This window comes from Archocentrus centrarchus, chromosome 21 (genome assembly GCF_007364275.1).
Source record: "Archocentrus centrarchus isolate MPI-CPG fArcCen1 chromosome 21, fArcCen1, whole genome shotgun sequence".
NCBI lineage: Eukaryota > Metazoa > Chordata > Actinopteri > Cichliformes > Cichlidae > Archocentrus > Archocentrus centrarchus.
In genome coordinates, this window is record NC_044366.1 from 14808807 (window position 1) to 14836293 (window position 27487).

General features: G+C 39.1%; 2 protein-coding genes across 2 annotated transcripts; one reads left to right on the plus strand and one right to left on the minus strand.

The window, feature by feature from the left end:
* Window positions 1–5025: 5025 nt before the first annotated feature.
* LOC115800678 (serine/arginine repetitive matrix protein 2-like) lies at window positions 5026–14028 on the minus strand. The gene is given in 10 exon segments (XM_030758168.1): window positions 5026–6193; window positions 7187–7279; window positions 8136–8623; window positions 8774–9297; window positions 9449–9588; window positions 9591–9835; window positions 10043–11875; window positions 11986–12063; window positions 13724–13763; window positions 13765–14028. Coding segments are annotated over 9 exon segments (3687 nt in total). The 3' UTR covers window positions 5026–6193; window positions 7187–7204.
* A 6088-nt stretch (window positions 14029–20116) lies between these two features.
* On the plus strand, window positions 20117–27342 carry ercc1 (excision repair cross-complementation group 1). Its single transcript, XM_030758334.1, has 9 exons — window positions 20117–20270; window positions 20506–20892; window positions 21105–21208; window positions 21348–21447; window positions 24948–25024; window positions 25228–25327; window positions 25508–25579; window positions 25817–25885; window positions 25974–27342. The coding sequence occupies exons 1-9, from the start codon at window positions 20211–20213 to the stop codon at window positions 26034–26036; spliced, it is 1032 nt and encodes a 343-aa protein (XP_030614194.1). The 5' UTR covers window positions 20117–20210; the 3' UTR covers window positions 26037–27342.
* The last annotated feature ends 145 nt before the right edge of the window (window positions 27343–27487 follow it).

The window sequence follows — 27487 nt, forward strand, 5'->3', positions numbered from 1 at the left end:
GTGTCTGCGGCTGTAGAGGAAAAGCGTGTTTTGAAAATGGAAAGCATTGGTGGGAGCGTAGAAATTTGTGTATGCGACCTCCTTTTCTGGCTGCCTAACAAAATGGGTAGGGTGCTTGGGATGGGTGGTCGTTGCAAAGCACTCAGCCATCCATCGACCGGCAGCCATTGATCTGCAAAATCCAATGACTCACTAGCTACTCTGAATGCTACCCACATTCATATAGATACAGACGTGACTGCCGTGTGAGTAAACAAGTGCACATGAAGACACTGACTGATTAATGTAATTACAGTCCACAAATTAAATGACTATAATTGGACCAGACTATTTAGACAGAGTTGTTCTTTTGGAGATTGCAGTTAACAGAGATTACAAACCCCAGCCTACACATAGTAATTAAGAAAATGACATTGGAATCTAAAGGTGGAATTGAAATACTGGTTTTGCATTTCTAAGTAAGATAGTCCTTGTGGTTTCTTTTTTATTTTCATTTGTTTTTTGGGAAATGTGCAAAAGTCTAAAAGTGGGGGATGGGAGATGGGGAGGGGTAAAAAAAAAAGGGGGGGGGGGGGTTTGAGCACATTTTCTTTTATGAAAGACTTTTTTTTGTTTTTTTTGCCATAAATATACATTCAACTACCACTTTATCAGGAACAAGTTCAAACGAAGGATCAAAATGGAAAAGAAAAGTAATTTAAGTGACTCTGAACATGGCACGGTTGTTGGTGCCAGACAGGGTGATGTGAGCACACAGCCATGTTTAGGGTTTACAGAGGATGATCCGAAACAGAGAAAATATGGCAGAGGTCAGAGGAGAATGGCCAGACTGCTTCAAGCTGATAGGAAGGTGACAGTAAATCAAATAACCACTCACTACCATCAAGGTATGCAGAGGATCATCTCAAAAACTGTACTGTAAAAAAGGTACTGTTTCCAGTACCTTGTTGAATCTCTGATTTGAAAAATTATAAATCGGTCTAAACAAGTTTTCGCAATGTGTACCTATAAATGTGGCCAGTGTGTATATATATCAATTTATCTACTATCACTGGGCCGTTTTTTTAATTAACACTGAGGATGAATGCATTTAAGATTGATTGAAATTTCATGCGGTCTTTCATTTATTTTTTAGAAAAACACCATAATATTACTAGATATCATTTTTTATTTAAGGTTAGCCAATTAGGGTTTCAGACATGCATACACAAGTCATGCACTTACAAAGTCTTGCATCATACTGTAAGTGAGGAAATACAGGCAGGTAACAAATTAAAGGAAAAGGCAACATAACGTTTTTTTGTAAGGTGTCACAAACTGACAAAAAAAAAAAAAGCCTGCTGTTTGCTTTGGCATTAACAATACAAGTCTGTGTCACTTTACTGAAACGATGGGGGCCCATTCCTCTGAAGCACTTCTCTTCACTTGGTGTTTTGATGATGGTGGTGAAGAGCACTCCAAATAGATCCAAACTCTCCATCCAGAGATGATGATTTGATTTGTTTTCATGTTTGGTGACTGTGAAGGCCAGAGCGTGTTCACATAAATTTCAGACTAATCCAGTGCCAGCTGTAGATGGGAGCTTTTTTGTCCTGCAATAAGTGGAAATAAAACCAAAAATGTTTCAAAAAAGCGTAAAGGTCACTCAGAGCAACTTTGTATTGATTCTGTCCAAGGGAACAAGTTGACCCAAAAATGCCAGCTAGATTCTCTTCACAGCAAAACAGAGCCACTGGATTTCCTCACTCTAGGGTCAAGGGTTCAGGCTCTCCCTTTAATTTGATGCCTTTTTTTTTCTTCTTTTTTTTATGTCACATGTATTGATTTCACAGGGTTTTGAATGTCTGTTTTAAAAGAGGAATTTTAAGCAAATGCTGAGAAACAAACAAGGTATGGAGCTCAACATTTAAAGAGAAAGATCTGATAAATTCTGACAACAAACCAACAAATAAAGAAGTCACCTTACTCATGACAGACTAAAGATGAAATAAATGAAAACGATCTGCTGTCAGTCCAAAGCCTTTAATCCATGACTAGGTTGCAGATAAAGACTAAGGTAGAAACTCTCACTGTGGAGTGTTAAGCTTTTTATTTAATTCACCAAGAAAATCCACAGATTAAAGGCTTTCAAACTCTCTCCATGCAGGCTCCCCTGTGTAGCTCAAGTAAAACAGAAGGCTTGTATACTAAAAATAAAGTATTTAATGTCTCATTTCCAAAGCACACTTCTGTTACTGCTGTTCCTACACAATATTTAGGGATTCACATTAGTGTTTTAAGGCTCTTTGTTGCTGATCAAAAACCGTGTGTGATCTCACAGACATCATATTCCTTGATTTAAGTCTTAGGGCTTTCATAAGAAAAGTACAGTGAAACAAAGAGAAAGTGCACCACTTATAGGAGAGTTTTATAACTACTGGTATTTCTGTCCTAAATCATTTCTGAAAGGTCATTTTAATTAGCCAAGCACCCAGGATATAGTAGCACAAGCCCATTTCAAACACTATCATTATCTCCATCTATCTTTATCTTTCTTTCACAGAGAGAAAGTACAAACTGCCCACACGCCAGCAAACACTCTTCCAGATCGATAACCTGCACAGATTGTGCAGTTGGTCTCCATCTCTGCTCAAAAAGGCTTCTCAATATACATATGTCAGCCACAACATTAAAGCCACCATCCTATGGCCATCAGAGCTCTGACGCATCAGGCCATGGACACAGGACAGGCTGTATTCAATATAAATGCAATAATCCCTTTCATATTTCTTGGCAGTTCCTGTAGAGCCCTTTATCGAGTTGAAGTTACTGCAGTTTTTAAAATAAATGTCATGCCCATGTTTTAGGTAGATGTTAGTTTAGTAGCCCACCAGTATCAATATTATACTTTGTAGGGTCTGATGTGTGATAATGTATAGCAACAAAAGTGCTATCTGTAGTATGTTCCCACAACATTCTTTGCTTCCCCAAATCACTTTATTAGATACAGATTGGTAGTACCAATTTGGACCCTGTTTTGCCATCAGAATTGCCTTAATTCTTTGTGACATAGATTCAACAAGGTGCTGGAAACATTTCTCAGAGATTTTGGTCCATATTGACATGATAGCATCACACAGTTGCTCCAGATATGTCAGCTGCACATCCATGATATGAATCTCTCATTCCACCACATCCCAAACGAGTGCTTTTGGATTAAGTAACTGTGGAGGCCATTTGAGTACAGTGAACTCATTTTTGTGTTCAAGAAACCAGTTTTAGATTATTTGAACTTTGTGATATGGGGTGTGATCCATCACAGAATGGGTACACTGTGGTCAAAGGATGGGCATGGTCAGCAACAATATTCAGGGAGTACTAAGGGACCCAAAGTGTGTCAAGTCAATGGCCCCATACCATTATACTACCACCACAACCACTGATTCTAGGCATGTTGTTTCTGCTAAATTCTGACTACCACTCAAATGTAGCAGAAGAAATCAAAACTCAGAACAGCCAACATTTTTCCAGTCTTCTATTGTCCAATTTTGGTGAGCCTATGTAAATTATAGCCTCAGTTTCCTGTTCTTAGCTGACAGGAGTGACACCTGGTGACATATGCTGCTGTAACCCATCTGCTTCAAGGTTCAACATGATGTGTATTTAGAAATGCTCTTCTGCATACTTTGTAACAAGTGGTTGAGTTACTGTTGCCTTCCTATCAGCTCACACTTCTGGCATCAAGACAGTTTTGCCACTCACTGAATATTTCCTCTTCTTCAAACAAGCAGTTAAACAAGGCTACTTAATGAAGTTAAGTATGCCAGTGAGTATGTCATCCTAACTTGAAGAGGAAAATGATCCAAGAGATATATGTTTCAAATAGTTTCTAATAATACATTTCAGGAAAATATTTTTTCCCCTAAAGGGCAAACAACCATCCAGCAGTTGCTTTAATATTCCTCTACAAATTTGGTAGAGATCATTTAATCTATGCTGCAGCCTTTAATACATGCCCAGGATGTACCCTGCCTCTAGCTCTATGGTAGCTGGAATACTGTTCCTATTACCATGCACCTTACTCCTGGAATGAGCAACAACACAGCTTGAAGTTCAAAATACTCACGTCCTCTGAGGGAAGCTTCACAAGCTCATATCCGTACTTATTCTTGTAATATTTAAAATGATTTAATTTGAAATTTAAGCTCTCCATAAAAATGACTACAGTGAACAAAGGACAGGAGATCACAAAATACATATCATTGAGGTTTTTAATAATCATCAACACATTTATGTACAAAGCAAGCGATGTAATATTCAAATGACAAAAAAAAAAAAAAAACCTAAAATGCATTATCTCCTTTTTCTTTCATTAAAATAGCAACCTCAGGGATCAACTCAACCAAGTAAGCATTGTTAAAACCCTCGCAGATATTCTCCCACAGTTAAACAGCCCTGGGCATGGGAGGAAGACAAAGCCAGATGGATTCAGAAATTCCTCTCTCTAATGAAAAGAAATGAATTATGAGTGCAAGATTTTTGTAAAAACCAAAAGGAGAAAAAAAAAAAAAAAAAGCTTGTCCCTGTCAGTTTTCCCAAAAGCACCAAGTTTGTCTTTGTTCTTCAGTTAGGGACAAATGAATTCATGAATTCAAAACATGTTCTCCCAGCACACATAATACAGGCTAATGTAATAGCATTTACATGAAAAGCAGATATTAAATGTATTGAAATTAAATCAAAAGGGCTTGTTGGGTGTTTCATGTTTGCACAATGCACTGTTCTCTATATCAATTCACTCATATCTGCCACCTGAGGACAAGATGTGTACATTTCATGTGGCTATAGTTCTTTCTTCAAAACATAGCTTGAGACAAATAACCTGATTGTCTTTATGTACACAAAAACATTAAACAGTGACAAACCTTACAACATCTTCAACTCAAAATTATACAGTATAAGCCATGTGCTAGCCACAGCTCAGTACAAGGAAACCATAGCTTTCACACTACTGACAACCATGTGGGCCTCAAAAAAAAAGTTTTGTTTTTTTTTGTTTTTTGTTTTTAAAAGGCCCTCAAATACAAACAACTGACATTTAAATGTGTAAACTACAAACCTCCATAAATATTTTTCTTTTTTTTTTCCTCCCTTCTCAACCGTTCCTACCTGTGATCTAAATTTGAGATAGTCACCACTTGTCTTTTAAGTACTGCTGAAGGTCCATACTTCTAAGACAGCCATCAATCTGCACTACCTGACATGCCTGACAAATGACACTTGTTGTGATATTGGTGGGAAAATGAACCCTCCATTAAAAAACCGAAGCAAAACATGTTCAAAACATCCCAACAAAGCCCAAATGAAAGACTAAGACAGAATCAAAGATCAGCTTGGTGCTATAAAAACAGGGGGTGGGGGGGAAGAACTCACACCCAGGGCAGTACTAACAGAATTATTCATGTTTAGTGAAATGAAAAAAATTTTTTTTTTCCCCATTACCAGAATTCAAGCGCTCATTTTTTTTTTTTTTTTTTTTTTTTGAAGCCTATATATTCAAATGTCTCTGGCTTGTTTCAGGATTCACAACCTGTGGTCACTCTCTCTCATCCTGGAGATCCAAGCTTATTAAAACATATTACATTGAGAATCTACTATCTCTAACTTAATTTGCATTATTTATAAAATCAGGGACTAGAGATAACTCAGGGCAATACAGCAGAACAAGGAAACAATCTCCACTGAACACAATCTTTAAGAACGCAGGTAAAGTAAAACAAATGTAGAGAATTTTGAAGATGGTTTACAAAAACACTTGCACCACTAAGTTTGGTTTGTTTCCTCTTCAGTCTTTACAACAGTGACTGCTTGCATCAGCAGCAACACTGAGGTGTTGGTGGTAAAAGTCACTATATACAAACACACACACACACACAAAGTACAGTCATACAACTGTTGCACACCCCAGAGTGCCCAGTTTCTCAGTGGTATCGCAGGTGGAAGTCTGGTTGTATCTCACTTGGACAAACAGAAAGACTGGGGAGCAGAGTGGGGCAGTGGCTGGTACTCCTACATTGTGAATGTGAGAACTAGAGTGGCTCCTCCACTCAGTCAAGTCATCTGGCTAACAGAGAGAAGTCCTCTCATAAAAAAAAGAACAAAAAAAAAAAAGAAAAAAATATTTTCATTTTCCTTCAGTCCTTTGGGGGAGCGGCTGTGTGCAGACAAAGACAAAGGGTCAAAATTTGTATGAAATTTTGTCTAGCTTGATTAATTGCAGACAAAATGTCTATGCATAAAAATATTTGATCTCAATTGTTTGGTTTGGGATGAACTGTCCTCAGGTTAGTGTACCCTGTGAGTCTAAACTGTAATGAGTCTACTAATGTCAACATGCTTGTGTTCTAAATTAGTACTAAAATTAGAGCGAGAGCTCCACTCAGGGCGTTTTGGCAGTGCACAAGTTGTTGTCCACCAGCCATAGTATGATAGGATAAGATAAGAGCTAGGCTAAAGGCAGCATGGTTTTCCAGGCTAATGCAACACTTTGTGCCAAAAGCTTTGCATAAACATAAACAATATCTTTGGAGTTCTTCACCACTTTGGAGACGAAGGTACTTTTTGACCTAAACAAAAGTAAAATTGTTTGATATTTTCAACTGTACCCTTCGTATTACATTAAAAGGAGAAAGAAGAATGACAGGGTTACTTTGTGCAGTTTTTAAAGCTGAAATCTGCTGGCTTTAAATATTTAAGTAAATTATGGTTTAAAAAAACAAAACAAAAAACAAACTCTGAACCCTTAGGAATTGCCAAGCTTTTTTAATTGATTACTTATAAATGGGATCTGTTCTTCATCAGTCATAATTATGGACAAAGGGTTCACCAATCATTCCTTGGAATAATGAATACAGCTTTCTTAATAGACAATATGGACACTTTACATGTTTTACACTGGCAGCACACAGTTCAGTGTTTGCTTATTGTAGCATTTGATGGGTTATAACTACTTTATTTGAATAGCAACTTTCATATGGGTTAGTGATATTCAATTTAAAAAAAGCATTAATCATTGAGCTCCTTAAAGCACTCTACATACAGCAGAATGAGGTACCCATAGCAGAATGATATACAATTTATTCAACTAATATAAGGACAAAGGTGCAGAGTGATGAAGAAATCAAAGAATAAAGACATGAAGTTTTACCTTGAGGGTTTTAGGGGGTTAGCTTTCATCATCAGAGACATGGGGTTTAGCAGTGGCCATCTCCTCCTTGCTATTTGCAATCATCTTACACTTCTACAAAAAAAAAAAAAGAAAAAAAAAAAAAAAAAAAAAAATCCATCAGTTACATTGTACAGAATAGTATACACAAGTACAGCCCAGACCTTACAGACATGGACCATTACATAAATGTATTTACACATTTGAACCCCCACAGCTGTGGGGTTCAAAACAGTGGACAACACTGGGGACAAATTGAAGGAAAACATGGCAAATTAAAGGAATAGTTCTTTCAAAAGATTTTCCCTGGGTTGAGATGGCTTGTAGACAATCAACATTTAAAACTAGCATCTTGACACAGTTGAAAGTAGACGCTGTATCCAATTGAATATCATTTTAAAACATAACATTGTAATATATTGGGCTTACTCCTCTTCCTATGAATTGCAATGCCACCTGACACCTCAACCGATATTAAAACGTATCAAACTTTCTGGATTTCATTTAATAATAACCCCTTTATAAAAGTGCCTTCACTTAAAACTTAGCATTTAATCTGAAGAGTATATTTCAGTATTGGTGTCCTAAGAAATCCTATTCTTTCTTGCATAGTGACAGAAACCGTTGCCTCAATACAACTGAACTTTGAGTCACATGAGAGTCCTCTGGAGCATAAATAACATTTTAACACAAAGCTGTTAGATAAACATTTTGTAGGCACTTCTACCTGCACTTACTGTGTTTTGTTTTAGATGACTAAATCACACACACTATTCCTTCAATACTGACACAAACCTACTCAAATAAAAGCTAAATGTGATAAAGGCTAGAACTATTAAAAAAAACAAATTCTACTTCAACATTTTAATATTACAGTCCCACTGACAAAATTGAACATCACTCTCAAAATCTAAATCAAAAACACAGTTACCTCAGTAAGCTCCTTGATGGTATGTATGTTAGCCTGCTGAGTGACCTTCCTCTTGGCTTCCTCGATGTGGTCCAGGTTAAGAGAAGGTGTTGGTGGGACAAGGCACGGGGGAGGCTTGTTAGTAATCGTCGGAAGTGGGGCAAGGGGAGGCATGGCTGCCAGGGCACCCATGTTGGTCAAGGCAGCCGTCATAGTAGCAGCTGTCATACTTGCCACAGCTGCACTCATGGTGATGTTTGACATGCTGGGTATTCCCGGAATATTGGGTAACCCCATTGGACCCATGTTGGGCATATTAGGCATGTTGGGCATTCCCATGCCCATTGGAAGAGGCAAAGGTAAAGGTAAGGAGATTGGGGAAGGGGATGGAGTAGGCAGAGGGAGCTGGAGGATGGCTTTTGGTCGAAGACTCTCAGGAATGGGAACCCCGGCCTTAGCACACATGGCAGCAGCATTAGCCTTGGCTATCTCAAGCAACTGATCCTTATCTAAGGAAACAAGGGTGACAGAAAAGAGGAGCAATGCATTAGGAAGCGTCGATAAAGTTAAAAGTGTTGCATGAATGTTCAGTAATATAACATCAAAATAAGTCAAAATGTTACAAATAACTGTCAGTCATTACAATCTGAACATTTTACCCAGATCAGTGAGCCGTGGAGGAGTCTTGCTGGTGCTGCGTCTTGTCCGGGACCCTGAGCGGCGTTGTTTGCGGAGGATGAGAACTGGAGAGTGGCTGGGTTCCCTCTTCCACCTATCTCGTCTGTCAAAAGACCGACTGCGAAATACCGGGCGCCTCCCTCGACCTCTTGACCTTGACCTGCGTCTACGATCAGCTGAACGAGATCGGGATCGCCTGCTTCTATCTCCTGATCTGGACCTTTTTCTGCGGCCAGTGGAGCGACTCTTAGATCGCTTATTCCTTTCTGTGGACTTCCTTCTTCCTCTGGGATTTGCTGAACGTGAACAAGATCTCCTCCTACGGGTTGGAGAACGGGACTTGGACCGGCGCATTTTGGTTCGTGACTTGGACCGTGAGCGCTTGCGTCGTGTAGCAGAGCGTGACCGTGATCTCCGCCGTCGGGCAGGACTCCGTGATTTGGACCGCCTCTTCTTCCTTTCTGATGGAGAGACAGATTCTCTTTTCCTGACTGGTGATTTGGACCTGAGGAAAGGTCAATGATAAATCTGATAAATAACTGTACACAGTCCAGCAGTAGGATAACAGTTAAAGAACAAGCAGGAAGTAGAGATTTCCCGTTTCTTATTTCTTTGTTTAATGTTGACTATTGCAGATATAATACCACAGAACAAACCTGGACAGTTTTTTTCTGGATGTAGACTTTGAGGCTGAACGCCGTGGTGAGGAAGTTGAACGAGAAAGTTTCCTGCGATCCCCTGGTGAGCGTGACACAGAAAGCTGCTTCTTCTGTACTTCTGGAGATGGTGAACGTGAGGAGCTCTCTGGCTTTTAGACCCGGTTTTAACTGGAGATTCCTCTTCTTCATCTGAACCTTCCGAACAATCTGACCCCTCCGTGCCAGTGCCAGGCTCTTGAGAAACAGACCTGGACCTGGAAGCATCCCCCTCCCTTTGAGGAGAATCTGAGCTTGTTCGATTAACAAGCTGATCCTGCGATTTTTCTGAAGCGTTCCCAATTTGAGAGCTGGAAGTAGCTGCTGAGAGTACAGGCTTCCAAGCACCTGCAATATACACATTAAATGACATGCCATGAAAACATGGACATTAACAAACAAAACCAATCATTCAATCATTGGCCAATTGTTAAATTACTGGAGTAGGGGGCAACATATGAATTAGGACACCTGTGTATAGACATAAATTTTGGGAAGAAAATATAATTAGGTTATCATAGATTACTTAAATATTTTGAGGGGAAAAGGTCTCACCTTCTGTAGTTGCAAGTCCTCCATTTTCCCCAGCAACCTTAAGCAAGGAAGCCTTTTTCTCTTTAACTGGGGATGGAGATGTGGATCTAGCTGGGGATGAACTGTCAGAAAGCCCATCACTTGATTCAGACCTAGATCTGCAGCCTGCTGACTCTGATTTAGACTTTGATCTTCTTCCACTCTTCCTAGGAGATTTGGACCTCCTTTTGATAGGCTGCGGTGAATGTGACTTTGACCGGTGCCTTCGAGACAATGAGCGAGACCTGGACCGTCTACTAGACCTTAGTGGTGAACGGTTTCTCTTGGCAGGGGAACGAGAGCGCCTTCTGACTGGTGAACGGGATTTAGACCGCCGTCTAGAAGGAGGGGTCCTGGATTTGGTTCGTTTGCGGGGACTCCTGGATCTGGAGCGACGATTGCGCTTAAGCACTACAACAGAACGTGATCGAGTACGTCTGCTCCTGCGGACCGACCGAGATCGTGAACGACGGGATCTGGGGAGTGGTGATCGCCTGCGTCGAGACAAAGATCGACTCCTGGAGCGCCTGCCTCCGGTACGCCGTGCCAGTGACCGGGATCTGGAGCGGCCAAGGGGACGTCTGGATCTAGAGTGGGAGCGGCGGGGTCTAGTGATTGAACGTGACAGTGAACGTCTGCCAACTCCACCCCCTCGTCTAGGTGAGCGAGTCCTGGAGCGCCGCGGGCCTCCACGGGAACGGGACTTTGACCTTCGACCTCTCCTTGGAGACCGAGACAGAGATGGTGACCTACGTCTGGCACGTTTAGGGGATCGCGATACCTTTCTTTTGGGAGATGGAGAAGCACGCCGTCGCTTTGGGGAAACAGACAAGGAACTCCTCCGCCGTTTGGGAGACCTGGACTTCCTTGGAGACTTTGACACCTTCTTCTTGGGGGTGACGGAGTGAGAGGTAGATCGGGACCGACGGCTTACTCTCTTCGGAGACTTGCGGGGTGGAGAGAGCGACTTCGTCTGAGATTTAGGGGTTTGAGACCGGGACAGAGAACGAGGGGGCTGCTGAGGCTTTAGGGGACTTGTAGACCGTTTACCCTTTGAGGTTGACCTGGAATGGGATCTTGACCGTTCTTTCATGAATAATGTTGTCTGACTAAGAGACTCCTGCCTGCTGGGACTAGGTGATGGTGAGCGACTTGGACCCAACTCAGACTTCTTTATGTCTAGGCCACTGGAAGGGGAAGGAGAAGGAGAATTGGATGAATTATCCTCCTTGACCTTTGCCATCTGAACTGAATTTGTCTGATCTTTCAATCCTGGGTCATCTCTTTGAGCAGCACCTTCCTGTTTTGGGATGATATCAGGCAATTCCTGGGCATGACTGAATGTACCATCTCCCTGATTGCCCTCTGTTTTAATAACTGTTGCGGTTTGTATTACCTCTTCCTGGCCTGCAGAGGGTGATCTCATATCCTTCTCTGATTCACTAATGTTACTGCCCTGTGCCTCAGTCGCAGACACATCCATATCTGACATCTCTTCTTTTTTGACTCCAAGCAATTCAGATTTCTGCTCAAGGATGGGAAGTGCCTTCTCCTCCCCTCGTTTGCCTTTTGGAACCAATCTGGATACTGGTTCTTTGAGTTCGGACACTGCAGTTGGAGTGTATTTACCACCAACAGCCGCTTTACCTCCTTCACCTTCAGACTCAGAACCTGAGGCAGAGCTGCTTTCAGATGGAGAACGAGAAGGGGATTTCTTTTCCTGTTTTTCATCTTTCTTCCTCTTTTTTTTCTTCTTTTTGGCAGCATGCCTTTTCTGTTTTTTGGATTTTGTCTCTCCCTCTATGTCCACACGATCTGAAAGAAGTCATGATTTAAAAAAAAAAAAAAAAAAAAAAAGATAAAAGGCCTTAATTCATTACTTTCTAAACAATCATTAATTATAGCCATGTGTAACTTTCTCCCACCTGTAATTGCATCCCTTTTGCCTTCTTCCTTCAGCCCACCATGGTCTCCAACTCCTGCAGCTGCTTGCCAGTCTGGCACTAAAGAACAAAAAGCATTTTTCCTTATTAATCTGTATAAAAATATAAACACAAACAAAGCACAATTTGGCTTCCCTGTCAATTTGGGAAAGCTTCACAGACAGTGCAATTTTATTGATGTGGTGCACTGGGTTGATTCAGAATAAAAGTCAGTCAGCTTTACACCACAGGCAGAACTGCCTACTTTTATGCTCAGATGTACAGATCTGTTTAAATGACTGTGATGTGGAGGTCACACTAATTGCAAGCATGTAATTCAGTTAATAAAGCTTATCCAGACAAAATGTCTATCTCACAAGTGTTGTAAGAGACAGGAAGCATTACTTGCAATTATATTGATCGCATGAATAGTAACACAAAAGAAAAAAAAAATCTAGATACAGACTTTTGGAAGATGCAAACAATGTGCATGTGTGTCTGTTCTTCAATAGGGTTTATAGAAGAACCTGACCACTGTTTGCTGAGGTAGCTAATGAAATGTGACTCCTCTCAAACTGCTCATTAAAAACAGATTATCAAAAATCTTTGGAATTCATATAGTGTTTGCCCAGCTTAAGTTTCAGACCCTTGTATAGGTCAGCAAACAGGATTCTAGCCAGAAAAAAAATTTCTGCCTGGTGCCTGTGTGTATGTGTTCCCAAATTAGCTTGCTATTGCTAATTTGGGAAGGGATGGTGGGGGTTGTCTGAAGCAAGGTCTGGAAGAAGTGGCCAAATCTGGTGACAAAGTCGCAACGGGGCAGTGTGCGCACCCGCTTGCTAATTGCAGTGATAGGGAAGAGTTCTGATAGCAAAGTGGTGAAATTCTCAGCCCCACGCAATACGACCTCAGCATGGCACAGCGCCAGGCAATCAACCGCTGACAAAAAGGGGCCTAGTGATTTTCTAAGACAATCTTCCTATGTAATATGGGACCTTTTAAAATTCTAAAACATATTCTTCGCCAAAACAATGGACTGAGATTTATTCAATGTTCCCTTGGATAAAAATGCAAAAATGTATTTTGCAATTGCAATCAATTAAAAAAACCAAAAAAAAACCAAACAAACAAAAAAAAAAAAAAACAACTACCAAGGTGCTAGCCAGCGGTTGATCATCCGGCACTGCTGAGCATTTAGCAGTTAGCAACCAGAACAGATTGCTATTGTTACGGTTACTAGCACCACAACCATTAGCATTAGCAAGTGGTCGTTTAGTCTGTTCCGTCTACAATTATGACTAACATGATGATCCAACCATATCTTAAGGAATCTACTGAGAAATCATTGCCAAGGATTCACAAAAGTTTTTTTTAGAGTGTGCCTTTTATATTACATATTTGTTAGTTAGGCTGAATGGTTGGCTGGACCCATACATTGATGTCGCACGTAACAACAGTGTTTTCCCTGGTCCAAACGGGACCTTTGAGGCGTGACATAAATGTAAACATGAATTTGTCCATCTACAGCAAAGGCAATGAGTCAGTTACAATATTTGACAGAATCTACGCATTTTTTGCCACTTCTGAAAATTTGATAAACAAAGCCTTTTGTTTGGAAATTAAATTCAGATTAACCAACTGCTTCCTCTATGCATAAAAAACCCTTCTGAATATTAAATAATGTCAACTTATCGAGTCTCAGAAAACATTACATTTAATTTTGAATTTAAATTGTTCGGACCTGGCTCTCGTGGTCCTGACAGGTCTCGGTGGAGGTGGTGGCTCCACTTCTGACTCGGCACCAGATTCTGAACTGCTCTCCTTCTCGCCCTTCCTCCGCCTCTTCTTCTTCTTGCTCTTGTGTTTTTCTGTGCTTCTTGTTTTCTTGTGGGGAGGCTCGAGCTCTTCCTTGGCATTTATGTCATCTTTCTCGGGTGCTTCATCCTCACCTGCACAGGGACGACAATATTTCAAATTACACAAGTCTTTGGCAAATGTACAGACCCCCCCCCCCCCCAAAAAAAAACTTAGAGCTTGCGGCTTCATCTAGTTTACAGTGCAATGTTGTGCACAAACTTTTATGGGACAATTTATAGACACTGGTTAGCACCAGCATCTAACTAATTTGGTGAGCATTACAATGTTCTGTCTGAAGTCATTCGAATGAGCATTTCTATGGACACATAAAAATAAAATTAAATGGCAGCCTTAGACAACTCATAAATGTTAGGTTCTGCTGGACAAAAGCTGTTTTCACATGTAAATTCCTGACAATGTCCAGAGAATCAGGTTGAGCACGATGCCCTGTTTCATGTGTAGCACACAACTGGAAATAGTCTGTCACTATTGGGGTGGGGGTGGGGTGTTTAGTTTAAGCAAGAGCACTCCGACGGGAGCATGACAGCCACTCGCTCTCTGTAAATACACTGAACAATTACCTGCATTATTCTCACACTGTTGTAATTGGACATCACACAGACTTTGTACAGGGAGCTGGCAGGCCGAATATCCTGTTTAATGTATAATCTGACATATGTGTTCTCTAAGTACCTCTGTTACGTAATGTATGAAAAAAGTTTAGGGCTGCAGTGCATGTGATGAAAACCAGAACCATGTGGAGAGAGGGTTACGGTTAACCCTCTCTCCACATGGTTCTGGGAATAGCCAGATGGTGCTCACCAGTGCTAGTCAAACTTAATGAGGCATCAGGAACTCTGAATGTTCATTCTAACATATTAATAACCTTCTTCAGACAGTTTCAAGCATGTAGTAGACTGGATGAGCAGAGTGAGATAAACAGCAAAACCTGAGTCCAAGCAACCAGACCATTCCCAATAGAACTAAATCACTGTTTTGTCACTGGTTTTAGAACCGAAGAAGCCTCTTGGATCAGAGATTTTTTTTTTTTTTTTACAACTGCAGTTGTACTTGGTTCTGCATGTTTTCCCTAATCTCACTGTAAACATGTTTGAACCAGTCAGATGCCTGGTTGTTGTTATTAGTGGTAGGCAAACGGTAAGATCAATACCACCATCATCTGGCACTAGCAGAAAATTACATCGTAGAAAACACTTCTAAAACCAGGAAAAATGTATATCTTTAGACAAAAAAAACTCACTATTCCATTTTTAAATAAATTAATCGCTATTCAAATATTCAACAATCATGTCTATCCTTACAACAAGCAGTATTTCCAGTGAGTTATTCTCTCATGCTGAATAGGGCTGCAACGATTAGTCGACATAGTCGACAATAAAAATAGTCGACGACGAATTTAATTGTCGACAACAGTCGTTTATTATTACTGGTGATTTTTTTTTTTTTTACGTAGTGAGACATCTTCCTGTCCGTCTTTCTCTGGCGAGCTTCACACATGCGCAATCCGGCTGTTAAGTGATGACGTAGAATTCCATTTCCTGGTCCAAACTGTCACGTGATCAAGTTGTCGCAATGCTGTGTCCCTGGTTGCTATAACTCGAAAAAAAACACACTCAGGTGTGATTTTACTGATGATAAAAAGAGAAGCGGAAATAGCTGCAGTTGATAAGGTATGTTAGAATCATCTTTAATAGTGACCAGTCATTGGTTATACCAGGGGTCGGCAACCCGTAATCCGGAAAGAGCCATTTGAACCCGGTTTACACGGAAAAGCCGCAAATAATAGCGGAAGCCGGTAGCCGCTACCGGAAGCCGGTATAGGTTACGCGAGTGACGCATATATTGAGAAACTAAAATAAATAAGGTAAAATGATTTTATTTTAATATTACAAGATCACACTAATGTTCCAATTTAAACTACAACAAAAACCGAACTGAGAAAAACAAAATGCCCTTCAACTGGATACTGATAATTACTTCCACGACCCGCAGAGCCGCACATTAAGCCTGGCTGAGCCGCATACGGCTCCGGAGTCGCAAGTTGCCGACCCCTGGGTTATACCGTTGCTGTTTATTTAGAATCATTTGGACCCAGAAACGACGTCAGAGGTAAAGATCGGATAGCATTCAGCCGCACGTTTAGTGATGGGGGATACTGGTAAAACTGTGCAAACTTTGTTTTACAGGGACAAAAAAGTACTATATATATTTTTTTTTATTGTTGGAAAAATGGACCGTTAGTCATATCAGCAGCAAACTGATTAAGGTTTTGAATGAAGTATGTGTTACTACCACATTTTAAATAACCTAATGCTAAATGTAAAGCTGATAGCTAAATAAGTGCCATTTCATAATTATGCAATTCATAATCCGACTAGTCGACTAATCGTTTCAATAGTCGATGACTAATCGACTATCAAAATAGTCGTTAGTTGCAGCCCTAATGCTGAATAGATTACCATTTGTAGGGAAACTTTAATTTCACTAATTAATTGTAAACAGACCAATTCATCAATAAAGCTATTCTTTCATTACTGGGCTTTCTATGTGTGCAGGGAAGTAAAGGGCTTTACACAAAGAGAGGAGCACATGGCAAAACAGAAACAATAAGTTGAAACCACAACAGGAGAGAAACTGGCAAATGAAAACTGAATACTGCAGTTTATTCCTCCTGAAGCGAAGGCTCTAAAGACATCCACAATCATGCACAGGGACACCTGTCCAGCATGGAGTTTCACAGAAATTAAAAGCAGCTGGGGAGGGAAGAAAAAAAAAAAAAAGAAAGAAATGCCAACCTATTGCAAAGTTCATGTGATTCAAATAAATTCCAGATGACAACTGGATTTATATAATACAGAAACACAAACTAACACTTTAATACAGAAATCCCTGGAGAGAAAACAAGTAAAAAACAATCTAAAAAGAAATGGGTAAAGCAAGACAAATTCAGATTTCTTTGTGGCTGTGCATCTCCTACATGAGGGAATGTCCACCGTGGACTCCATTATGCTGTTGTCCTGATCTGTAAAAGGGCCTCTTAATGTCACTGTGTGCTGCTCCCTTACTCAACACTAGGGAGAGAAAGAAAGGTAATTCAGCTTGAACAACAAAAGGATGCAGTGCCAACAGAAGAATAAGTATCGATTTCATCATCACACGTCAGTAAAAAACTTAAGTAATCCCCCTACACTGTCTGCTAATATTTTCCTCAAGCTACATATAAGGATGAAAACTTTCTAAAACCTCTTTACCATTGGTGCCCTCGTTTTGTTTTAAATGTGGGAGAAATATTCTAAACACCTAACATGGGTATTGATTTCCTACAAGTGTGTTTTATCAGACTGCTGTTCTATTTGCCTCTGCAATTAACCAAAGGTACAAAACTGCCCCAAGGTAATCAGCAGGACCATGATTACAGCTGCTATGTTCTTCTAAAAAAAAAAAAAAAAAAAAAAAAAAAGAGACAGAAAGGAACAAACATCAACATAGTGTTTGAACAGGTATATTTCCCCTCTTAAATAATATATCCATACTGTGATAGATAAACTGTGATTATTATTATTTTTTTTACATTACACTTTGAAGTCTTAGTGCAATAAATTATTCAAAAATAAACTTTCTGCTAGCAAACTACAGCTTCTTATCTCTGAACAAGGATCCAGCCTAGTTCATTAAAATCCAACAAGATTCCCAAAAAAAAAATAAAGTAACTTCCCGCTATAACAACCAAAAGATTCAAAACCTTTGAATCACTTGAGTTTTTTTTTTTTTTTACAATGAAACAATAACAGACCAACCAGTGGCCATCTGCCCGTATTTGTATAATTGTATAATGTGGATTTGTAAAATCCCACATTAAAACTGGAATACTTCTGGAAAGCCATAATACAACACAAGGTCTATCCATAAGAATTTGGTTGGATAACTAAGTATCCACTAACAAATCAGTGTAGAGACAGCATTATCAGATATTTATCCTGAAATAATAAAGCTGCAAAGAGCAAATATCAGCCTTTTAACACATTATTGGTAGAAATGGTCTGCCAGCACTTACTCAAAGGAGTACAGGTTCTGTAAGCCGATATCATAATGCATGTAGGATAAAATAACCAGAAGTGGTAGCTTTACTGTACGTCTACCACACAACAATGAAACTGAATACTTTAAAGCAAACAAATTTCACAAATATTCATTATAATTTAGGCACGCATATATAACCAATAATGCTTCCTTAATCAAAACCTAATATCGACAGGCATCTTATGTGCCCATCTGACAATTTATCCTAGAAATGTTTTACGATCAAGTCGCAAGTTTATTTGTAGCTATATTTTTGTAATTACTCTGCCCTTGACTCACGAAGAAGTCTTCCTGTAATGGTAAAGCTTTTAACAAAGCCATCACCAGCCAGCATGGATACATAACCTGCGAGAAGCACCGATGTTCACAAACATTGTCAATCAACCAGCCTCACACACAGCAGAACTGCACGACTTCAAACTTTTAGCTAAGAAATAAATCAGCATAGATTCAGTAATAGTTTTGAAAACAAAAACGACACCACGCGAAGTGCCACACGTTGTAAAACAGCTAACACGTTTAGTGGACGTTACGCTCTCTATCAAAGCTAAAGCTAACACCAGAGGACAAATTTCAGGTTTCAGTTACTTGAATAAACGAGTGAAGTTAGCTTTTTCTACAGCAGACATATTATGCACAGTTTTAAATAACCGCGAAATACAAACCTGCACATGTTGACCAAAGCTCCACGATGGCGAAAGCAAGGGGGACGAAGTTTTAAACTGCGACAGTTCGTTAACACGTTAGATAAGCAGCTGTAGGGCCTGCGCCGCTAACATTCATTACAGATGGACTACAGCTGGTAGTAGCTGGCTAATGTCAGGTTGCGTTATAGAACAATGATTTTGTTAAAGTACTATTCCTTACCACCTAAACGCTTAAAGCTAGCAAAATGAACGCAGTAAAACCCAATCGTATCGCTTGTACACCGCGGCCTCAGCGGCGGCTCGCCGCCCGCTCGCTCTCGAGCGAGGACATTACCGCTAGCCATAGCATTGCTCGCTAGCTACTTTGCTAAACACTTAGCTGTTACTTCGTCTAACAAAGCAAATTGGTTCGCTCTTTCACTACACACGGTCCGTTCAGTGGTACACACTTACCCGGTTAATCTTCGATGGCTGCACTTCCCGTATAGAAGATGCCAAATCACTGCAAATTGTCCGAAAATAAGAAGACGTTGAATATGCTAACCGTAGTCGTTAGCCAAGTAGATGCCCCGCCATGATGGAGAAGGTATCCCAACATGCCATGCTGCGCGGTTTGAATGGCGGCGTCACCGTCACCTAGGCAACTTCAAACGTAGCCTAACGCAGTAAAACCTGAGGTATTTTTTGTCTCGGCGTTTTATTTTTTATTTTATTTTTTATTTATTAACTACTGTAGTATACATGGCGGAAAACCCTAGCCATATCATATTAGGTGTTATAGGTGTTATAGTGGAAATTTAGTCTACTGTACATATTGGTGGTTTCACAATTTCCCCAGCAAATTTGGATCTTCTTTGTTTTGGACGCACTTATATTGATATTTATTAGAATTATTAAATGCCCAAAGCGTTTTAAATCATTTTTCCAGAGTTTGGAATGAATTGAAAGCCAGCGTTTTTAGATATTTGGTCTTAATTAAAATTATTTAGAGACTCGTGTATTCCATGATTCTGTTAAAATAAACTGTTAAAACTTTTATTTCAGCTGCTCCCCTGTCTTTCAATCATCTTTAGATTTCAGCAGGGGTGCATCCATGGTTTATCACAGTTACGATTTTTTGAGATGAGTTTTGTAAACTAGAGCCAATCAAAATTAGGGACATTGTCTCAATATATGGAACGAAGTGGGACACCTAATCACACACACACAGGAATTACACTTATAATAACCTTTAAAGAGAAAATGAACCTTCAAAACTTTCAAATAAGGTGTTGATTAGTCTTTCTGTGTGAAAAAGGAGCAATCATTAAAAAGTATCAGGACATAGTAAATTATTATTGAAGACGTGTTGACAAAGCTCCAGAATTAATTTTAAACATTTATTTACTTACTTAAATGTGATGCCAATAGCTCAAGTCTAATTTAGTACCTAAATATTGCCGAATAAGGCGTCTTTTTATCCAGTGACAGAAAGAACAGGAAAAGGGTTATGGTGAGAGTGCTTTTATTATGATAGGATCGATCCGGAAGTGCAGTTGATACATCGCATTGTCTGTCAGAAAATGAGTGGTTACAAATTCAACTAAATGTTTTTACTCGAAAAATCTCCAGCTGCTGAAAAACATGAAGAAGAGATTTATTATCAACCTGGACGATTCTGCTTTCACCAAAGAAAGAACACCGGTCTGTATTTTGCTAAAATTAAGCTAGCGGTTAGTTTGCTTGCTAGCAAGCGAGTCTTCTAGCTCACAAATTAATTTTTTTATCTTAAGATCTACTTAAAATGAGCTTTAAACACTTATCTATTATATGCTTTGATCAGGTGGCTTTCCAGAATCGTGAATGATTGGTTTAAATTGTTTAATTAATTGCTTAATTAGCGGTTCTCAGACATTGTTTAAATCTGATTGTGTTTCAGCCAAAGCCGCAATTTCAGCTTTCTTCCAAAGGAGGACCAAGCACCTCAACGGCAACTACCACAAAGCCAGTGGCCCAGCCGTTGTCCTATGCGGAATACATCGTCCAGAGTAAAAGCAATGCGGCTGCTGCTTCACATAGAAATGCTGCATCCAAACCGCCCAGGAGCGAAGGTGCTGAAGTTACTGGTGTGAGGCAAAGCGAGCGAACCTCAGTGTCCCCCGCCACAGGAAAGTGTGAAACAGTGCAAGACTTAGCGAAAGAGCCCCAAGTGAAAACGAGTAAAGGCACGCAGGAGGCTGGCACAGGTCAAAAGTCAGAACCGGGCATCAGCCTGGGTCCTAAACCAGTGGGATCTGGTAGCAGCATTATTGTCAGTCCCCGACAGGTATGCACTGCATAGCTTTGACTAAACAGGTGTATGGTTTACAGAAAACAATAGCCTCCTTTCATGCTTTCGTATTTGAATTTATTGTCACATTAGCTACTTTCTGTGGTAGTTACATTTATTTATGTTGCTTTTTGATCAGCTGAAAATTGTGTTTTCAGGCCTGAAGAATGGCAGAGTATCACACCATACGTTTGTTTTCATTACTACAGAGAGGAAACCCAATTCTGAAGTTTGTGAGGAGTGTCCCGTGGGAGTTTGGAGATGTTGTGCCAGACTATGTTTTGGGACAGACAACCTGTGCTCTCTTCCTCAGGTGGGTTTTCATGCTTCGCAAACTCTGTGTGAGAGAAAGAGACATTTAAAAAAAAAAAAAAAACTTGTTTGGATTGCACAAACTTTGGTTTGATGTTGGTTTGTTTTTTTGTTTTGGGTGTTTTTGGGTTGGCGTAAAGTCTGAGGTATCACAACCTGAACCCGAACTATATCCATGACCGTCTGAAGCAGCTTGGACACACATTCACACTACGAGTGCTACTGGTTCAAGTAGATGTGGTAAGTAAAGATGCACTCTAACATTAACCTTGACACAGATTATTTAAATTACTCAGTCAACAGCCTAACTTCATGGTTATTTAGTTATTACTATTTAGCAAACCATTAGTGAAGGTACAGATGCAAACGTTATCAGAGCCAAAGAGGACATGTTTTCTGTACATCAAATCTAATCAAATTGGGATCTTTGAAATGCTACTACAGCTCTTCTAAGGTGTCATTTCCTCTGATACAGTAAAGCTCGTACATGTTTACAATATAAAGTCCAGTTTACAGTTTTTTCTCAGTGGCTTTGATACATTTCTCACATCACCAACATCATTCTCACCCCTGTCAATGCAGTTCTCAAAACAACTGAGGCATTTCTCGTTACAAAGACCTGTGCAAAAGACAATAAAACAATTAAAATCTTTTTCAGAACATGCAGGGTCAGACAGTCACTTTAAGTCTGTGTCCTATGAATAAAAAAATGTTCACCACTGTTTTAAGACTTACACACCAAATGTTTTTATACTTTTATCAAAACCTTACAGACCTTGAAAAGAGTATTGCAAAAAAAAAAGTGAGCCTAATGTAAAGTGTTCAGACACAAAAATGAAATGTAAAGGATTTATTTGAAACTTTACTACAGTATAACTGCTAGAACTGAGAAAAACAAATGCATGTGAATCTATATGCTTCAGAAAAGACATACAATACAGAACCAACTACTGTATAATACAGGAAAGTCCTGCTACACATATGTACAGTATATATTTGTGTGTAGGTAGCTCTGCTATGATATGCACCTGTCATACTAGACTGAGAGCATGTGTTTGTATTCACCTTCAATTGAAGGGCAGTTTCACTACTACCTCTGACAGTGTGTGCTATTCACGCATATCTGAAAATTTTTAAAGTAATTTGATTGAAAACACTGATACGGTGCTGGACAGCATTGAGGTTAATGAGAGATCTGAAGTTCTGACTCACAAAAATACAAACTGTTCTGATGAGCTGTCAGTCAGATGAGAAATGCATCAACACACTGTTGTGATGTATGTGTAGAAACAATAACAGTGTGTACAAATACAATGAGAAATGCTGATGGTGAGGAGATGTGTTACTATTTTGAGAACCGGATTAATGGTAGTCAGAATGTTGTTCATGTTGTGAGAAATGCATCAAAGTGATCGAGAAAAACTGTAATCACATAAATAATGCATCAGGGCTTTTATGAGTATTACTTTTGTGCTTTTTCAAATGTAGCTCCTGCATTTTATTTTTTTAATCATTCAGTACCTCAGAAGCTATTAAATGCTACACTGAATAGCTACATTTTTCCATGTGTTCAACGTTTCCTGCTACATGATTTCGAGGCTGACGCCACCTTCTTACTCGCTTTGTTTTCATCTAAGCAGTTTAGTTTCTCACAATAACTAGAAGCCACCTTGCGATAGGATCAAACCAGTCACGATGCAAATTAATTCTCACTCAGACTTCATTTTATTTTGTTTCACACTACACATCTGTGAAATGTCTTGCACAGCTGGATGGTATTGCATACTGCCCTGTGCAGTGTCACTTCTTTTCAGAATTTTGTCATCTTCTTGTAATTGTATTACTTCTATGTTGAACAATATTTGCTCTTAAAGTAACTGATTTTTAGATGAAGTTTAGATCGATTATAATAAAAACAGGATCAGTTCACCTGCTGCAGTTTAGATCTTTTATATTTTAATACCCATCTTTATTTTTCATGACAGACTCAGTCCTCCTCAGCATGGAGGATACTGGTGATGCACACATTCTTTTATTTATTATTTCTCTTTAAAGTGACTCAAATATGTTCTGTTGGATTCAAGTCAGGCAACATACTTGGCCTGACCTGAAAGGAGCAGGTCATAGTGTTTTTTGGGGTTTTTTTCTCCTCTACTTTAGAAACTCTATTGTGATGTGGGCAGTGTGCTTTGGCTCATTATTATGCTGGAATATCCTTCTTCTGCTGGCTTCTGGAGATTAGGAGTCATTGTGTCAGACAGTATTTTGGTACATCCACAGACATTCATAGTGCCAACTATAAAGGTCATCTCCCCAACACCTTTTGCACCAGTGTATCCACATCTCATCAGATGTTCTGGATCCCATTTGAACTGGACAAATTCATATTGGTCTCAACTGACCAAAGAACATGCTCCCAATATTCATCAGGGTTTTTTCCTTTTTTCGTATATTTTTTATAAGTTTAATATTACAGTTTTGTGCTGAAGAGCAAGCAAGTTCGGGTTTTTTTTGTTTCTTTTTATGGACACCATCCACAGAGCTTAATGGTATGCATTGTCCTTCACAGCTGTCACAAAAACTGATTTCCATTTATAACCCCTGTGCCAAGTCTTAAGCACTTACCCAACTGTTTCTCAGAGCTGGATTGTGCAAGTAGCTCACTGTTGGCGGCATCATTTTTAGGAGGACAGCCACTGCGGCTCTGATGAGCGGTACTATGGCTCACTTTGTACCTCCTGATATTGCTGCGGCAGCTGTGCTTCCGCTGATTTATTTATTTTTTTTTTTTGCTGGAAATCAATCTTTATTGTTTTCTGTCGTTGTGGAGTTTCATGTTAAGATTATTCAGTTCTCCTGGCAGTTTTTTTCCCATGTGGAACTATAATGCAGACACACACACATACACAAAGCCCACGGGCCCAAAATTGAGAACGTTCAACAAAAATGTTGTTTCATAAGAGGACTCTAAATGTCAACTCAGGAGAATGCAATTACTGCAAGATGGTACAGTTTACCTCATTTATCATTTGAATGCTGTTTCAGAGAGTTGTACTCACCTCTGTTGAACAGTGTGTAAACACCTGCCATAGAATTCAAAACCAAATTTGTGATAATTCCTGCATCTGTTGGTGTCTCCTGGGCCACATCTTGCTCTGTGGAGACATCTGGTTAATGCTAGAAACAAAATCAGAGGCTTTTAAGCAAGTGAACAAGAAAAATACAGAGACAAATTATCTCTGCATGTCTGTGGACTAACTTGTTAACTATAACAGCTCTCAGGTTGGTAACGTCAGCTGCCCTTGTGAACTGCTGACAAGAATTTAAACATACAGAAGTTTTTATTTTATATATTTAACAAGACTGAGCAATCTTTACACAACATTAAGCTGCTCAGACAGAGCTGTAATGTAAGCGATCAATGCAGATCTACTCATTTGTGAAGTATATTGCCTCAGCTGAATTAGTTTTGCTAACAGTGGTGTAAATGAAGTGTGAAGAGTGCAGCTGGAGACTATTTTTGGCACTGTGACTAGGAAAACAAAGGTCTCAGAGCTGCCAAATAGTAGATACTGTGTAAGAAGAGACTCAAATATGGGTCAAAAATGTGAAAAATGTCAGAACATCTAAATTTGCACCAAATCTAAAGTTCTCACATGTCTTTATAAAGTATTTAAGAATTAACAGGTTTTGTTTGTTTTAGCCTGATTTTTTTTTTGTTTGTTTGTTTTAAACCACAGAAAGATCCTCATCATGCATTAAAAGAGCTGGCTCGCATATGCATCATGGCTGACTGCACTCTCATCTTGGCTTGGAGGTAAGGATATTTATAAGACGTATATAAGACATCATCTTATATATATATATATATATTATATATAATATATATATATATATATATAAGATGATGTCTCTGTTCCTGGCCTTACCATCTAAAAACTGTATCTAGAAGATAAAATCAGGCATTTTCTTTCTTTTTAAAATTGTTATTTTTCTGTATTCTTCGTGTTGAACCTGCAGTCCAGAAGAGGCGGGACGCTACCTGGAAACATATAAGTCATACGAAAAGAAACCAGCTGACATGCTAAAGGAGCAAGTTGAAAAAGACTATCTATCAAAGGTCTGTGTCGATTCGCCTTTTCCTACATGAACATTTGTTTCTGTCTTTTGTCTTTGCCAGTTTCATAAATGATGTAGAATTATAGAAATATCATGGAAGATACTCATATTGCAAAGTATTTGCCAGAATCTTGCAGTATCACACTGAAAGAGTTGATTGGATTTCTTTGTTTATTTTAAGGTTACAGATTGCCTGACCACTGTCAAGTCTATTAACAAAACAGATGCCATTACTTTGCTGTCTGCGTTCTCTGTGAGTACCACTGAACATTTTTCACCTTTTTCACTCCATTAGCTGCTTTGTGCAGTAGGTATTAATTAATCATCTTTAGTAAATTCCTTCAAATCCTCATAGCACAGCCTAGATGTAAACATGCAACTTGATTGGCTCATGAAGGCATACAACTCCAAGTGTATAATTGTAGTTCAGTGATGTTCTCAGTGGGAATGATGCAGTCAATAAAAAGAGATGCTACATTCTTTTCAACAGTCTGTAGAAGGAATCATCAGTGCCTCTAAGGAAGACTTGGTTCTCTGCCCAGGCCTTGGACCACAAAAAGTGAGGAAAACAGATGTGCAGGGTATAAATACAGGGTGCATAGATGGAGTGTTTGATGATTTACCATGTTGACATTTTGTGTTTACAGGCAAAACGGCTCTTTGACGTACTCCATAAGCCCTTTCTCAAGTCAAAGACAAAAGACAGCTGAGACTTTTCACCAAGAATGTGATATGCTTCTGAAAACAATTCTGTACCTGTGAACATCCTGTTAAAGGCACGCTAAATCACTCAGGAGGACTGAATACTAAAAAGTATCTATTTACAAAGTTAATGAAGAAATGTGGGTTATTCCATACCAACTCAGTTAGACCTCACAGTTCATGTCATGGCTTTTCTTTATGGAAAAAAAAGATTTCATAATTTTACCATGCAAAATCCTGATACTCTTTTTGTTTGTTTGGGGGTTTTTTTTAGAGGTTTGGTCCTTTGGGCCAAATGTGAGTATTTCTTTGTTATGTGTGAGCCTCAGGACTGGGTTGAAATTTGTTCTTAAAAAAAAAAAAAAAAAAAAAAAAAAAAACCCTAAAAAAACATTTGCAACATAATGGTTGCTTGTAAATATTGAAATAAAAAAATAGAATGATTAAAAATGTGCTTTATTATATATACTGTTAATTTATCCTCTTGAAATGCCTGGCTGCCACAGATCTTGCCAAGTTCAGAGCTAAAACCCATACTTTCTAATATATTTTACTGTGTAGTATTCACAAAAGGTTTTTAACCCCTCAGCCTAAAAAGGCTTACAGGGTATTGTCGTCACCCCGCCAAGTGGGCGGGCGGCCAGTTTTCAACTTTGTGAACATAACTCGAACCATGTGACCTAGGATTGTTCAAATTCACACCATAGAAGCATCTACTAAAAGTTGTTTATACTTGTTATGATTTTAGCATTTGTTATTCCAGGTTCTTACTTAGCCATTTGCTTTTGAATTGATACGGTGAATAGTCACTGAGGCTCGTGTCCACCCCATTAAGATCTACTGAGAACAGGTAATTATGTGTTTTAGACCTTGTGCTTTCAGGGGATTTGTGCCACCTGAAGATGCTGCTGCTAGAGGCTGAGGGGTAGCGCTGGCAGCTGAGATTTTTTTTTTTTTTATATTGAAGCATCATTGTGGGACCATGTGAGTATATAAAACTAGCTACTGGCATATGACAGAAACCAAGGTTAAACTTAAGAGATTCAGAACTGAAACAGTATTTGGAGTAGAGCTTCCATATTTTTCAGGGTCATAAACTTGAAATGAGAAAATGCCTTTTTGTTTTTTTTTCTAAAGAAACTGGATGACATGAACTGGTAAGTTCATTTGGATTGACCCATGTTTCAAATATGTTTTCCTGGCTAGAATCTGTGGATATGATTTAAGAAATTAAGCTGAACTTAACCTCTGAACTAAAGTTAAGATTTATTGAATGCTTTGTTGTTTTTCTTTCTTTCATGTGTGTAATTGATATTTGTCCAGCTTTTTGAAAATAAATATTTTTGTTACATTTTTGTCGTTGCATTATGATTTTTTTTTAACTATAATTTATCTTTATATTAATTTTATTGCAGACATAAGACAGGGAATATATTTTATTCTCAGCTGAATGCACACA